We start from the raw sequence: 15,090 nt of genomic DNA on the forward strand, positions 1-15,090 counted from the left end.
TTTTTTAACAACAAAGAATGCCATTTTGCTCCAGCATTGAGATTACCTCAAAAGAAAAATGAATGACAGGAAAATTGGAATAATAATGCACTAAGCCCTTTGTACACACTCCTGTTTGTTTACAAACCTGTGTGGCCTATCATCATTTCCCTACATGCAGCTTGAGAATTCCTTTAATCACACACACTTGCCCATCACAGGAGGAGGAGATCAAATCCACAGCAATAAGAACACAGCAGACCACAAAACAGCCGAAGATTTTAAGAGCTCACTGGTACTTTAAACTTTCTACCTACTGCAAAGCTCTGTTTCATCTTTCTTACAAGAATAAAAACACGCTGAAGAAAACGTATGCAAAAATTCAAACATTCCTGACACCAAACTCAGACACACCAAATATTAATGCTTATGTGTTTTTGGCACTTAAAAGCTTTGTGGGCAAATGATGCATTTTTTAGGCAGCCCAAATGGCACATACATGACATGATCCCATTTTAAAACTGACCTGACTCAATTTAAAAAGACACTTGATGCCTGCTAAAAGCACTGCTACACCTGAAAACGAGCAATTAGAAAGGAATTACTTTATCAAAACATTTGGTGCTCCAGCCCCTCTGTCAGCCATTTAGTCTGGCCTTTTAGACCACTTGTTCTCACTATACATAAGTGGGTTTAATCTTTCTGAAAAGGCCAATCCTTGTACCCCATTAGGGTTTGCAACATGCTGGAGGCACCACACGTGCAGGGCATCCAACCTGGATTTCTGCACGTGTCTGTAGATTAGAATCCTCCCAAAGTGCCCTCTGCAAATCTCTGCTGCACTCAACAGGAGGCAGGGGGTGGTCAGGGCATTTCCTCCAAAGCCACACTACTGCTGGGAACTGCAGCATTCATGAGGACATGACCCCAGTCCAGTCTGAAATGTCTATTTTCTATTTAGCACTTGTTCAGTCTGATGAATTTACTGGCATTCAAACAGGGCTGCAGGATAATCTCATGCACTCACCAAATTCTGAGTAACTAACCCCAAAGGTTCCCTAAGAACCAAACAACCCAGCACAGACTGCACTTTACCCCAAAGTCTCGTGGAAGCAGAACATAAAAATCCAAATACACATCAGGAGTACCCAGGTCCCCCTCTTACTATACACAATCCAGCTTTCCAACTAAGATGTTTGGAAAACCTTGACTTGCACTGCTTTGTGCTCATTTGCATTTGGGGTGTGATAGATCAGGTGAGTGAATGGGAAAGAATAGCCAAGAGCAAACCAAAGAGTCTCTGCCAACAGGTCCAAGTTCACCTCTGCCCTGCAGAGCACAGGATGTGGGCAGAGGGAGAGACAATTATTTTACTTAAGACACAGGCAATGGCAACGTAACTGGCAAGATCCTATCTTGAGCTGCTCAAGTTTATGCCTTAAGGTCCAACGAGGAGAGGGAGCTGAAGTGTAAAAACTCTGCCCCTTCTGAGCAGAACACAGGAAAAAACCCCATTCTGATTCCTCTGCTAGAGAGAGCAACTTTCACTGCTTTTACCTCAGCCTCTCTACACACATAAACTGAAGGTAATTATGCACTTAACCACCTCCTTTGGATGTTGTGGAAATTAGGTAATGTTTAGAAAAGCACTGAGGGAAAGTACTTAAGTGAGTGTTAAGTGCTATCAGATAGCATTATGTTGCCTTCACTTAAATTGTTTTCCTCTTCTCATTTAAGTGCCTTCAATCTTCACCTGTTATTTGAATCCCCAGGACTGAACTTTCTTCTCTGGGACTTTAAAAAAGGAAGTAGTCAATTAAGTGCAAGTTCCAGTGTTTAAATAACACTAGATAATCTGCTGTGCCACATATTTAAACATCGAGTATAGTTGAGTAATTTCACCCTGGAACCAGTAATTTTTTTTTTCAAGTAAAAATTAGCTTAGTAGCTACTAATCAGCTTGCAAAGCAAATATAATGGGAGAAAATCAATTTAAACTCTCTGTTTGAAGTTTGTGCCAGGTCATTATATAGAAAGACTAATGTGCTAAATAATTAAGGCTCTGTATTTGTGGAGTGAGACGAAAGAAACGTTACAAGTCACTAATAATTCTGTGCTTCCATTTGCCTCTAATCTATAATTAGGCTATATACTTCAAATATATGTGTTAGCCTGAGTAAGGCCAGTAAAATGGACTTTCTAAAGAAAGCACCTGATCTGTGCCAAGGGAACTAGAAACAGAGTCATCCCCTTTGGTCGTTATCTCTGGTTAAAAGTCAGCCTTGTCTCTGCTGACTGAGCACAAGGAAAGGATGTCAGAAGCAAGCAGCTTCTGTAACAAAGCACACACATCCTTATTAAAAATAAATTACTGCAGCAGCACCTCCAAACATTGCAGTAGCTACTGAAAACTGGAGTATTTGCTGCAGAACACTCTTCATGTTCCATGGCCTAAATAACCACGTGCAATTTGCCCCTTCAGTGTGTGCACTGCACTTCCCAGAACAAAACATTCTTCCTACAGACAGAACTATTTTCAAGTCTGATTGTCCACCATGAGGCCCACTGTTCCACAGACAGGATGCCCAGGAAGCACACTGCCAGAATGCCCAGGAAAGCGAGGCCGACTGTGCCCGTCAGGGAACAAACCTCTAACAGCTCCCCAAGGCAGAGACAGAACATGCAGTGGGTTCACTTACTTTTCTTGGAGAAGAGTTTCTTCCTTTGTCCAACGTGGCTCAGCTTGTATTCATTCTCCTCACAGTTGCACTCCTCCCTGTTCCTGCTGTAATACTTGGGCAGAAGGTTGGAGGTGCCTTTGCGGTTCCCTGCAGCTGCCAAGTTGGCCATTCCCTTGCACTTGTGCAGCTTGAGCTTTCCACTGGCATCTTCCACACACTGCCATTTCTGCAAGAAAAATTTGGTCATTGAAACTCTGTCCCAGCTGTGCTCTGTCTAGTGGCCAACTCCAGCAATCTATCAGATATTCCTCGTTGTAGCAAACTGGGGCTCAACTGTCACCTACTACCAGACCAGAGTTTTTGTAATCTTCCATTTTCAGACAGACCAGGAACTCTTTGGAACACCCTCACATTTGTTTCTCATTTTGTTTCTTGGAGGCAGAACAATGGAAGTTTCATAACAAAATCAATACTACAGCTAAAGACACGGAGGTGACAAACAACAACTTTCAGAAGCAGAACTGTGGCATAAACCAAGAATCCTGATCATCTCACTATATTTATAACCCACAACTCAGTGGGACCAAAACCTTCAACTTTGTGGAAGCTCTCCAGACAGAATCATGGAATGGTTTGGGTTGGAAGGGACCTTAAAGACCATCTTGTTCCAACCCCATTGCCATGGGCAGGGACACCTTTCACTAGACCAGGTTGCTCAGAGCCCCATCCAGCCTGGGTTTGAACACCTCCAGGCATGGAGTGTTCTCCAGGATTGCCTTGCAGAAGTGCCTGTTTCTCTTAACTGCCCTTTAAAAGGCTCAGAGCATCTGTGGAAGTCTGTAGTTGGACAAGTTGATCTCCATCTTGGGTGTTTCTCATAATAGCTTTTCCCATTCAACACCCTTGGGCTAGACTGGCAATGCTGAGCTGCACTGGATGCCTCTGAAGTTGAGAATCCTCTCCCTCTTGCACTCAAACTAGAGGAAAATCTCATCTCTTATCTCCAACACCCTTTGTTACTCAAAACCTGAAGTAACTTGCTCACAGTTCCCTCTGTGCTGCTGTCAGAGCTGCACTGAGGGCAAGGCAGCTCAGCTGCCTTCAACCTGGCACAGAAGTTCTACCCACTTCCCAAAATGATTTCACCCACTCCTTAATTTACCAACACTCTACCAAATACAGAGGTTTCAAGATACAAAAAAAAAAACCAAACAACCTTGTAGTAGCAGCTGCTACTGCTTTAAATGGAGTCTCTCCAAAACATTTCAGCTTCTTGCTGAGTCTTGAGAAGAGCTCCTCCTTTTTCCTATTACAAAATCCCAAGTCTGTGCCTCCAGGACTCACTGCAATATTGAGAATCTTCCAAACAAAAGGACAGAAGGAAAACAGCTTCCAAGCCTTGCACTGATGCATATAAACCTGGCTTCACTTTCAGCACAAGGAATCACAGGAAATCAAGGACAGACACTGAGAATAAGACATTTGAATCAGACACCTCTGCATGACTGTCCCCAACTAGAGCACTACACATTTACCCATTGCTCTCTTAATTTTATAAATGCCTAACATTGACTGATGCACAGACTGAGGTTTGAACCAAAAGTTATTTCACTACAATAAGCAGAGGTTCCTTTCACAACAAAGAGAGATGTAAAAATGTTTGTTGCTGTTTCCCACTTCAATTAATCTCAACTTCATTTTTGAAAATATACACACAAACTGCATTTTCTGCTCAGTAGAGCTCTGTGCCATAGGTGTCTAATGCATGAAAAATGAGGATTCAACAGAAGGCAAGTCAAATGCCATGATGGGAATTACTGCAAGCAAGTGCTCTGATGTGTGGCCCAAAAATACTTTTTCTCTATTTCTTTCATCTCTTGTCAAGAAAGCGATGCTCATTTCTCCCCTCCAGGTGAACCAGAAAAAAAAAATCCTTTAATTTTTGGTGCAGTTTAAATCTTTCCAATGCAGCTTTTATGCTACAGTAAAAACATCTTAAAGGCTTTGCTGGAAGGGTACATTGTATGCATGAACAGGCCCACTGCTGAATGACTGCAGTGCAGAGCTACATAAATTACTTTAGAAGAAAAACATTGAACACATGCAGGGGAGGGGAAAAAAAAAGGAAAGTCTCAAGCTTTTACTTTTTTCCCCCAAAATAGATCTGGGCATATGTGAGAATGTGTCTGAGATTCAACAGTGTGGTCCCTTCCAACATGAACCATTCTGATTCTGTGATCAAACCCTGGCAGCAACTAAAATATTTCTCAAGAAATAATCACTTACGTAATAAAATCTCTATATGAAGAACTTCAGGGTGCCCCAGAGATACTTTGGCTCACAGGTACACATGATAACTATTATCCAGCAGCAAAACACAATTATTTATAAATAGTGGATTATTAACCCAACCAGTCAAGAAAACAAAGTCCCCTCAGTTCACTGCACCAAACTGTTCAGGTGTTTTCTTCATTAGGGCAAATGACGTGTTCCTAAATCAAGTTCTATAGCTCATAACACTTGAAAGGGAGGGGAGGTTAACACCAGTCAAGAGTCAGTGGAAAACTGAGACTGCTCTACAATCTTCACCCCAGCTCATATCAAAATTCCAAAGGAAGAGCCTTTCTTTCCTCCTGCAAGGCCTGTCAGAACAGCCACCAAATAAATGGCTTTTGCAATATGTCCTGAAGTCCATCGAGCTCACATTGTGCAAAACGTTCTGGACACCTCATTTAAACACTGAGGCTGTTCCAGCTGGAGGTTTCCCACCACCCCCAGGCAGGCCAAGTTCCTTGCTGAGCTCCTGCTCTCTGCCACCAGCTGTGCTGGGCTTGTTCTGACACTTCTGCTCCATCCCCTACCCCACTGATGCTGCCCAGCCCTTTGCTTGCAAAGCAGAAGAGTCTGAGTTTTAGTTTAATGGAGAAGTTGGTGGTGGTGAGCAGAAATCTTGTTCAAATGTACACTGCAAAGGCAAAAATAACCAAACCCCAACCCCACAGTTTGTAAGGTGTGTTCTCCCCTCCAGCCCAAACTACCTGCTACATGTACCCAAGAGTAAATTAGGACTCCACTATGTATGAAATGTGAATCTTAATGGTAGCAGTTGTAGATGGAACAAGTGCCCTGTTCCCTCGTTCCCCTCATTCACCTTGAACATGCACATCACCCCTTAGCAGAAAAAGACATGTTGTGTTTTTCCATGTGTTAAAAACCTGTTATTTCCTTCCCAGCCTTCAATGCCATGAAGTGGTTTTTGCACTACTGTGCATCAGTGCTTTCTTACCACTACAGCAATCACAGATGTAAATTCAAAGTCATTATTTGAGGCCCAAATCAGAAATAAATAGCCATGACTACAGGAATTTTTTCCTACAATTCACTCGTTTCCCCTCAGTGAGTCTCTCAATTGACACTGCTTTCTGGGGGGGAAAGGGCTGATCACACAAGCCTTGCTAAGAAAATATCCCATTGAAACACCCAGCTTCCAGAGCTGAGCCCTAATTCCTCATGCTGTGTCTCATCAGCTCCTCTTTTTGTTAAGTGAAAGAGATTCCATTCCTTTTCACAGAGAAGTAAAAAGTGAAACAGTCTGATCAGTGAGCTGCCAGCAAGGCTCTCTAACAGTTTCACCAATATGGGCTCTAGGAATCAACATCTGTACAGGATAATAAAATCTTCTGTCTTTGCCAGCACCCTGAGAAAAAAAAAACACTTCAGTAATATCTGTCGTGTTTAATTTATGCAGAAGCTTTCTGAATCCAATGTTGCTGCCACATTAGATGGTGAGCTACAGACAAACTGCTTTAATGGCTAGAAATATTCTGACTTGCAGTCTGAACTGATTCATGAGTAGTCAGGGAACATTTATTTCCTTGTCTGAAAGAGCACAGTGACAGTTTAGTTAGCTCTTCTCCTTTCCTGTGGTTTGCTCCTTGTGTTATTTTTCACTGGGGTAATGAGGACAAAACAGCAAAATCCAGAGAGACACTCTCACTCTACAAGAGGTAGTTCTACTGCTTTTGCTGGCAGCTTGTCCTGCTGCTCAGGTGGGACAGGGTTCAGGGAACAGACCACTTGAATTTCCCATTGTTTGTCTCACACACATCACTACTCTGCTCTTGTTGACTTAATTATCTCCCATCTTCTCTACATCTCTTAGGTTCAGGCAGACAGACTCCCCTCTTCTCAACTATTCTTTTGACTGAATATGCCCAGTTCCTCAATTCTTCCCAAATGGTATTATTTTCTAATTATTTAAAACTTTTTTGTTGGGTTCCCCCTTTCTCCCTGCACCTCCTCCCCATTCATCCACTGGCAAAGGGTGAGTGTGGCTTTTCCATTTCATGTCATCAGGACACAAACAGCACTGCCTGGTCTTCATTCCAACAGGACCTTATTTCATTACACTGACTCATGATTTTTGGAGATTTGGACCTCTGAACTCCCAGCTCAATTTCAGTTGTCACACACCACATATCCCTCAAACCTTGGAATTATAAGATGGATGAACAATTTATTGACAGAATATTTTGAGGGCTTTTTAGTGCCACAAACTGTAGCTGAAGTGAGGCAGGTGGGACAATTACAGCTAGCTGGCAAATGAAAAAAGCAGGTATCCAGCTAATTTTAAGATTGCAATTATGTCATTCATTTATTATTAATATAATAATTGGATTGTGGTATCAAATGGTCCCAGCTGCTGTGTTAGGCACTGCAGAAGCTGAGGAGTGAGTGCAGCCTTAGCAGAAATTACATTAGTGGTGGAGGAAAAAGCAGCATCAAAAGGGGAATTGATTTATCTGAGGTCCCACACTGAGTCTGTAGCCAATCTCCTGACCTCCAGCTCCTTTTCTTTTGAACTAAAGTACATTGCTACTCCTATCAGGATATTTGAAAATTTGGGGGGGTTTTATTAAATGTTGGTATTGATTTTAGCAAGCTGCTTACAACAACCACCCCTGCAATGACAAGGAGTTAAAAAAATCTCCTTTAATAAGAAACACAAATTTCTTGGGTTTGTGAAGCAACAAGCAAAAAAATCCTGTAAGTAAAATAGCCCCTGGAAATCATTACATGCTATTGCTAGCTGAAGGAGGAAAACAGTTTTGTTAATTACTGTTCCTGATGAGGAATACAATCCTCAGATAACAGCCTTAATAAATCACCATTATTTTAATTTTCATGGTTTGTTGCCTCCTAATTTTATCAGTCTGAGGGCTGATAAAATTTTTAGCGTATGAAGTTATCAGCAAGTCATTTCTTGTTGCAATCACAGATTAGGAACTTGATCCTGAAAGTTGCTGATCTCGTGCAACTTGTGCTGAAATTCAGGAACTCCAGGGATCTGCCAAAAGAGCTATTAAAGTTATCTGGGCTCTAGCTGGCTTGATACACTTCTGTTATCAACAGAACCTAAATTCTTTACTAACCTCAGGATATCTCTGCTAGCTACGAAAGAACCAGACAACCACAACAGACAGACAGATCAAAAGTTTTCTTCCCAGTTTTTAAAGAAATTCCTTATAAAATCTGACACTGTTTCCTAGGCCAGTTTGAGGTAAGTCCAAGTGGTCTCGGGAAAAGGAGAATATAGAGAATATACAAGCAATTTTTTTATCTTGCTCCTCCCTTGGCACTAAACAATGGCCAGTCATGATGGTGGTGGCAGGAATATGATCTAGAGGGGCCACTTGTGAGCTGCTGAGGAAGGCACACACCCATCACAAGAGTTTTCCCCACTGGGATGGGAGAGAACTGGGGGGACCAAGCACATCAGTGACCTGCTTTTGGTATCTTCAGGCCAGTTACAAAAGAGAATATCCCTTGAGGATCCTGGCAAAGCACAAAGCGATTGGAGGGAAGACTGTGTGCCAAAGCTTTCACTTGCAGAACATCTGAAGGAAACAGAGTGCCCATGTTTGTGTTTTGAATGTTCTCCTGTGAAAACTGCCACACAAAATTATATTTTTATTTTATTTAAAAGCAAATTCTACTTGTATCAGATTTGCACGTAAATAAAGCTCTGAAAATAAAAAGTATTTGAAAAGGAAATGATGTCAATTCACACAACTATTCTTCTTTATGAGTTGGCAATATTACTGTACTACACCAGGTCCAGCTAAAGACAAAATCACTATCTTTTAATTTGGGTTTTTTTTTTTACAAGCACAACACAGATTCCCTACAGCAACCAGCGCTGCTGCAGGTATTGCATGTTTATCAAATGTGCACAAAGTTGGCAAATTACTCAGAGGGAGATTTTGTGCAGCTGTTGTTATGATACTGTGGAGTTGCTGGGAGTACTCTACTGAGCGATGGTGATATCATAATTGGCTTCCACAAAAGCACATTAATGCAGACTGCCAGATAAAAGTGGGTCAGCTTCCACTCACCAATCAGTTTAGAATGAAAGGCCAAACTAGGCTGAAGAGAAAAATCTGTGTGGAAGCCATTAGGTACCAGGATAAATGTTTTTTATTTCATGTGGGAAGAGCTCATCTCTTTTAAATCCTTGAATATAAATGCTGAACTGCTCCTTCATCTGAGTCTACAGTCACCCTTTGTTGGATGCAAATAACTAACACAGACCAAACCCCACTAAGTGAAAAAGACAACATGGCAACACACAGACTCCCATTGCACCCAGGAGAATTTACATACATTACTGTTGCCAAAAAAATTCCACATAATGGACTGTGAGACAAGGTTTTAAACAGTCTGAATAGCCTCCTCTCCGTGATGCTGGTGCTCTCTTACCAAAACGATTATAAGTTAAGGAGGGCGACAGAGATTTGCAAAGGAAGATCATTTTGTGGCAACAGAACTGTATCCACAACCTTGCACACTCACAAAGCAGAATTTCAAATTCTCCACTTCACATTCAAAGCTTTCTTTACCTCTCCTTTACTTTAAACTCTGTCCTTTTCTCTTGTCCTTCACTCTCCTCCTCAGTCTTTGTCCTCCGTTTGCGCTTCTTGTCTCCTGCTCACACCTCACGTTCCCTGGGACTGCTCAGGTTTCTCTGTGCACCAAACAGCAGGTCTCCCAATCTTGTTTAAGTCAAAAGAAAGACTCCCAATGACTTCAGCAAGCTTTCAGCTAATTCTGACCCAGACTTCTCTTCATCTTTGCATCAGGATGTGAAAATTCCCTTTTTGTACTGAACACTCCCGATACCACTAAACAGAGAGTGCTGCAGGATGAGGAGACATCTGCTAAAGAACCACTGTATCTGCATACCATGAACTCCCCCAAGGCAGTGGCATGTTATTAATTTGGGCTTGTTCTACTTACTGTGCAGAGCTGTGAGCAGCACCAGCAAACAGACAACACCCATTTGTCATCTGAGAGGTTAGTCTTGCTTCACTCTGAAAAGATTTTTGGGTGCACCCATCTTTAGGCACAGTTTATCCTCAAATAAGCACATTCTTCTCCCACTGCTCCTATTGTCTAGACAGACTACTAGGACATTCTCTCTAGAGCAAGGGTGAGATGGATTGAGACTCCCTTGAGAGCCCTTCACAGACTTTAATCGACCTGATTGTTTGGCAATTTTTCCTGATGTCCAATGTAAATTTCTTTTTTGCTCAATTTCATCCCATCACTTCCAATTACGTCTGACTGAACTGCTCAGAACAACTCTTCTCCCCTCTGTCTCCTGACAGTGAGGATGCAGCACACACATCTCTTATTAGCACATCTTTACCTCAGAATTTATTGGCAATTCTGACTGCAGAGTTGACGTTTTATACCCGCTTCTTAAAGAGGTCAGAGATACTTTATCTCCCATGAAAGAAAACGTAAGCCTGTGAATGTGTGTAGACATTACAGGGCCTTCCCCCTTTCTTCCACAACTGAGACATGTGGTAATTAGAGTAAGAAAGCCTGAACACAGCTAAGTTACCTTATGCAAAGTGACAGATTCAGTGACAACACGGGTTTGGAAAGTCTCTCTTCCCCTCTGTTCTTACAGTAACGTTCAAAATATTTGGGAAGACAAAGACAAAAGGAGGAAGTTGAAACAGCTTTCAAAAAGACAGTACTGATGGAAAAAGAAAAGCTGTATTTCCCTGTACTACTTACTGAAGGATGTTGTAGCAGAAACAGTAACTTTTCCCCCAGTTCCTCAAATAACATTTCGAAGTCATAAAACAATGAATTGCTCCCACACAGCTAAAACTGCAGCTCGAGACATCTGATGACAATAAACTATTGCATGTAATATTCAAGTTTAGTATTTTTAGGAAGAACAGGACATTGTAGTTTCTCAGTATACTACCTCTGACAAAGAAGCCATAGGAAGAAAAGAGCACCTGGAAAATTCTTATACATGTGAATTGGATCCAAACACCTAAGTAACAATGGGCTCATTTCACAGGTACACTGAACTACATGATCAGTAGAGCCAGAAGAAGGAAGTCTGGTCTCTGACAGTAAAAAATGAACTACAGTAGCCTCAGCAGTCCATTCCTGACTGTAGTGTTGGTGACCCATTCAGACTGTGCCTGCATGGACAGATGTCCCACAGCCTGACTCATCCTGGGAGCCCTCTGAGCTGCCAGGAGATGAGGCAATGCCAGTCCAAGAACTGACAGGTAACATGTGGACCCACTGACCTTCCCCACTCTGTCCACAGCAGAATGTGTCACACTCCTTGGAAGGGGCACTGGGACCCACACCTGGATGAGAGCAGTGGCACAGAGTCAATTCTGCTGTGTTTCCAGAGGAGGAGAATTCCTCCAGGAGTGGGGAACTCTATCCATGGAGTCAGCTGTGCTTTGCCTTTGCACTGCTCTCATAATTTCCAAAATCCTCTCCTGTGCATTTTAAGACCACATATTGATACCACTCCAGAGTTTTTTCCCCCGAATTTCTTCTACGTAACGTGGATCTAAAGTGAACATATTTTCCTATCTGCCCGGAACAGTTATGCAACAAGAGAAATGACACAAAATCAATGAGCTTTATGCCCATATCCCAGACTGCCTCCAGTCATAATTGCATGTGTGTTTTCCCAGTCTATTTTTGCTCAGAGGAGAGATATATTGAGTTAACAGAATGTTAGCTTCCCATTATCACATGTAATTCCAAATAACAACATCAACAAAATGAATTAAATAGAGAATTCAAAGCAAAGCAAACTATATGTATTTGGAGAAGGCCAATCTGTCAGGTACATTGTAGCTCCTCATCACTAATTGAAGCCCAAACCACACTCTATTTGGGGAACAGAATGTTAAAACAGCCTAGGTGGTTCTCTTGACCACCTGAAACCAATGCAGAACACCTGAATCAGAATTTCCTGACTGACAGTCAATCTCATAAATGCTGTAATATGGTTTTGAGCAAAGGCCACAGAGCCACTTGATTCATAAGCTGGCAGGGACGATGTGGTGAAGGACATTGCCACAGTGAAGGTGTTAAGCTCAGCCTAACTACAACTGCTTACTTTCAGTCAGGGGGACAGTGCCCTACCTGGCCAAGCTGTTCACAAGCTGTTTGATACTCAGCTCGCTGACAGAGGTCTTTCACACGCTGGTATTTGGGTAGAAAGTTTTCTTCTTGGGCATCTACCTTTTCATTCTCCCTCTTATGCAGCAGTTTACTGGGGAAAAAGAATAATATTTATTTTTCCTTTAATATTAATTCCAAGATAGAAATGCAGTTCGTTGAAAAGACTCAGAGGAGCATGTTATTTTCCAAGTCCATAGCAACACTGGTAGCCAAAACTTCATAGTCCAGCAGAAACCAGCACTCGGCCCCTCTGATAAACACACAGGTTACTCATGTCATGCTCTCAGGAAGCGTACAAAAACACACAAAATCAACACTGTGTTCCATGTCTGACTGGCAGGCAGTGCCAACAGTCAGTATAAGGAGACCACATCCTCCTCATCCTACAGGGCTGCACTTTGCACACCCCTCGTGCCCCCACTGATGTATTAGGGCAGGGGCGCAGGTGAACACGCAGAGAAGGAGGGTTGTTCATACTCCCATGATACAAGCAGGAGGGTGGGGAGGGCAGCAGCTGACAGCAAAATGGGATGCCTTTCCATCTCCCAATGCAAGCAAACTCCCTTCCCCCCACCCCAAGAGCACATTTATACAGGCTGTAGGCAAAGGCCATACATCCCCTCCAATCAGTGCCATCAGGCAAGGCTGCAGCCATGTCCCTGCTGGCACAGCTAAATGGCTTTAGACTGTGGCAGAGTGCTGCTTTGGCTTTAGCTACTCAGTGTCCTTCTATTTAAAAAACTGGGCTTTGTGATTAACACTTTCCTTACCCTCTTTCCACAAGGAACGAGTCTCTCCACACCTTCATCTTTTTCTTTAAGTGGAACCTAGGAGGAAGCGAGGAGAGGAAGAAGCAACTCCCACAAACCCAGTAACCAAGCTGTGCCCCAGTGTTCTCTCCCATCCCCAGTTCCAGTGAGAAACATGTCATGTCACTGCACAAGGGACATCCAGCTCTGGGAAGCAGGCACACATGCCTCTCCAGTGCAAACCATGAGCAAACACAGGACAGATTTTTCCCACAGGGACAAAAATCCACAACAGGTTCAGAGAGCACAATTTCTTCAACATGTTTAAGGCACAGTGGATTAACTGAATTGTCCTCCATCACAAAGGATCACAAATTAAATCCGGATTTCACGACTCAAGTTTGGGTTCTTAACCTTCACACTACCCACCAAGTAGCCTATTCTAAAGCAGCTGCTCCTGTCCCCTTCTCCCTCCACTCAACTACTTGTAAAGCAAATAAATCTCCTTCCCTTTCTCTGCTGATCTTCTCTAGCAAGCATCCAGTCTAATCCTCTTCCTCAGCCTTTTTCCAATGAAACTGTTGATGGAAAGTCTTAAATAATAACTGCAGTTTTGAGTTCTAGCCTGTCTTTATATTACAGTCTGATATGCAACCAACCCTTTCAATTCAATTATTCTACAATTCATTCAAAGTGAAATTTGTAGCTTTGCTACAAATGATGCCACAGAGACAATTAAAATCTATAACTCACATAGGTAAAGATTTCACATGTAGCCCTCTCTTCTACACAGACTATATTTAGTACATAGACATGCCATATATGCCATATACATCTACTATATGAAAATGAAAATATGCCAAAATGAAAATAACTGAAGTGGGTCAACTAGCCTCCAGACTTCCCAGTGAATGATGTAATCCTATAGGTGGTAATTTTATTATATTTTCCTTTAAATTTGGTGTATGCTGCTGAACACTTGTTCAGCCTGTTGCACAAACACATACATGTTTCCACACACACCTCCAGTCCTTACCTATTTACTGGTCTCTCTGAATCCAGCAGCTTTAGGATGGATTTACCATCCATGTCAGAGGGAATATCCAACCCAGCAATATCCAGAATCGTAGGTGCGAGATCAATATTCAGCACGATGTGAGGATTCCTGTAAAAAACATCAAGGAGAATCCAGTTTAAAGTCCATGTAATGATACCAAGGCAACTCCAGCTCTGCTCAAACAAAGGAAGGATGGGACCAGATGGGCTGCTATACATGGCAGTGCAGAACACGAGCTCAAAAAATTCAGGACAGAAGGAAGCTGCTAAATTCACACTAATTAATGAGACACTATTTAAAAATTACTACATTTTTGAGTGAGTGAGCAAACAGGCACTGACAAGAGCACGGATGATGAATTAAATTGATGTACCTAATTTGATTTTAATTACTAATAATTATGATGTAGTATATTTGGTATTAGAAATGAGAGCTTAGTAATGACTTGCTACAGTGACTGCCATTAAAATTTTGTTGGTATCAAAAGGGAGTCATGACAATTACTCTGCAGGAAAAACATAAGGTTCACACAAAACACGGGTGATTGATGTTCCACCATTTAGAGAAAAAAATCAGGCTGAGAGGGAAGATCAATTTATTTTCTGAAATACTCTCCCCTCCAAGCTATTTTATCCTGTTCTTCCTATTCTTTCATCTTCAGAAGTCTCTGAAAAATGAAATTCAGTGGGAAGATTTCACAGCTGTTATGGGTGTCTGGGTGTAAAGATCCTTGAAGTAGAGCAGACATAACGTGGCTGGTCTCTGGCACTACATGTTGCAGAAACACCAGCTCAGTCCACTCGGGCCATAACAGCATTCCCTCTCCAGGAAGGCCAAGAACTGCAGTCAAAGGGAAAGAGAGCCTGTTCTTAGAAGGCTGTTTCAGCTCACTTGAAATTCTAGGGCTGCTGCAGATAAAACTCCTTCAGTGCTGAGGTCACGTGTTTAATTCCAACTGAGGAATCCCTCCCTGCTTTTTAGGGAAGCAATGTTGCTTTTTTTCATATGCATAACTGCTGAAAACAAACCAGGGACACTGCAATATCTACAGAATTTAACATTTTTGTGTCTACAGAGAATGTGAAGCAATGAATTTAACCAGTATACG

General features: G+C 42.1%; 1 protein-coding gene across 2 annotated transcripts in view; it reads right to left on the reverse strand.

Moving 5' to 3' along the window:
* Nucleotides 1-15,090, reverse strand: part of SULF2 (sulfatase 2) — a 116,444-nt gene that overhangs the window by 14,664 nt on the left and 86,690 nt on the right. For both annotated transcript variants that reach the window (XM_029960353.1, XM_018073902.2), the window contains 4 exons: nucleotides 13,962-14,090; nucleotides 12,947-13,003; nucleotides 12,138-12,267; nucleotides 2,679-2,886 (listed from right to left, as the gene is read on the reverse strand). In XM_029960353.1, coding sequence (XP_029816213.1) covers nucleotides 2,679-2,886; nucleotides 12,138-12,267; nucleotides 12,947-13,003; nucleotides 13,962-14,090 — 524 coding nt within the window. The remainder of the gene's footprint in view (nucleotides 1-2,678; nucleotides 2,887-12,137; nucleotides 12,268-12,946; nucleotides 13,004-13,961; nucleotides 14,091-15,090) is intronic.

Source organism: Manacus vitellinus, unplaced genomic scaffold (genome assembly GCF_001715985.3).
Source record: "Manacus vitellinus isolate BGI_N305 unplaced genomic scaffold, ASM171598v3 scaffold_26_pilon, whole genome shotgun sequence".
NCBI classification, from domain to species: Eukaryota; Metazoa; Chordata; class Aves; order Passeriformes; family Pipridae; genus Manacus; species Manacus vitellinus.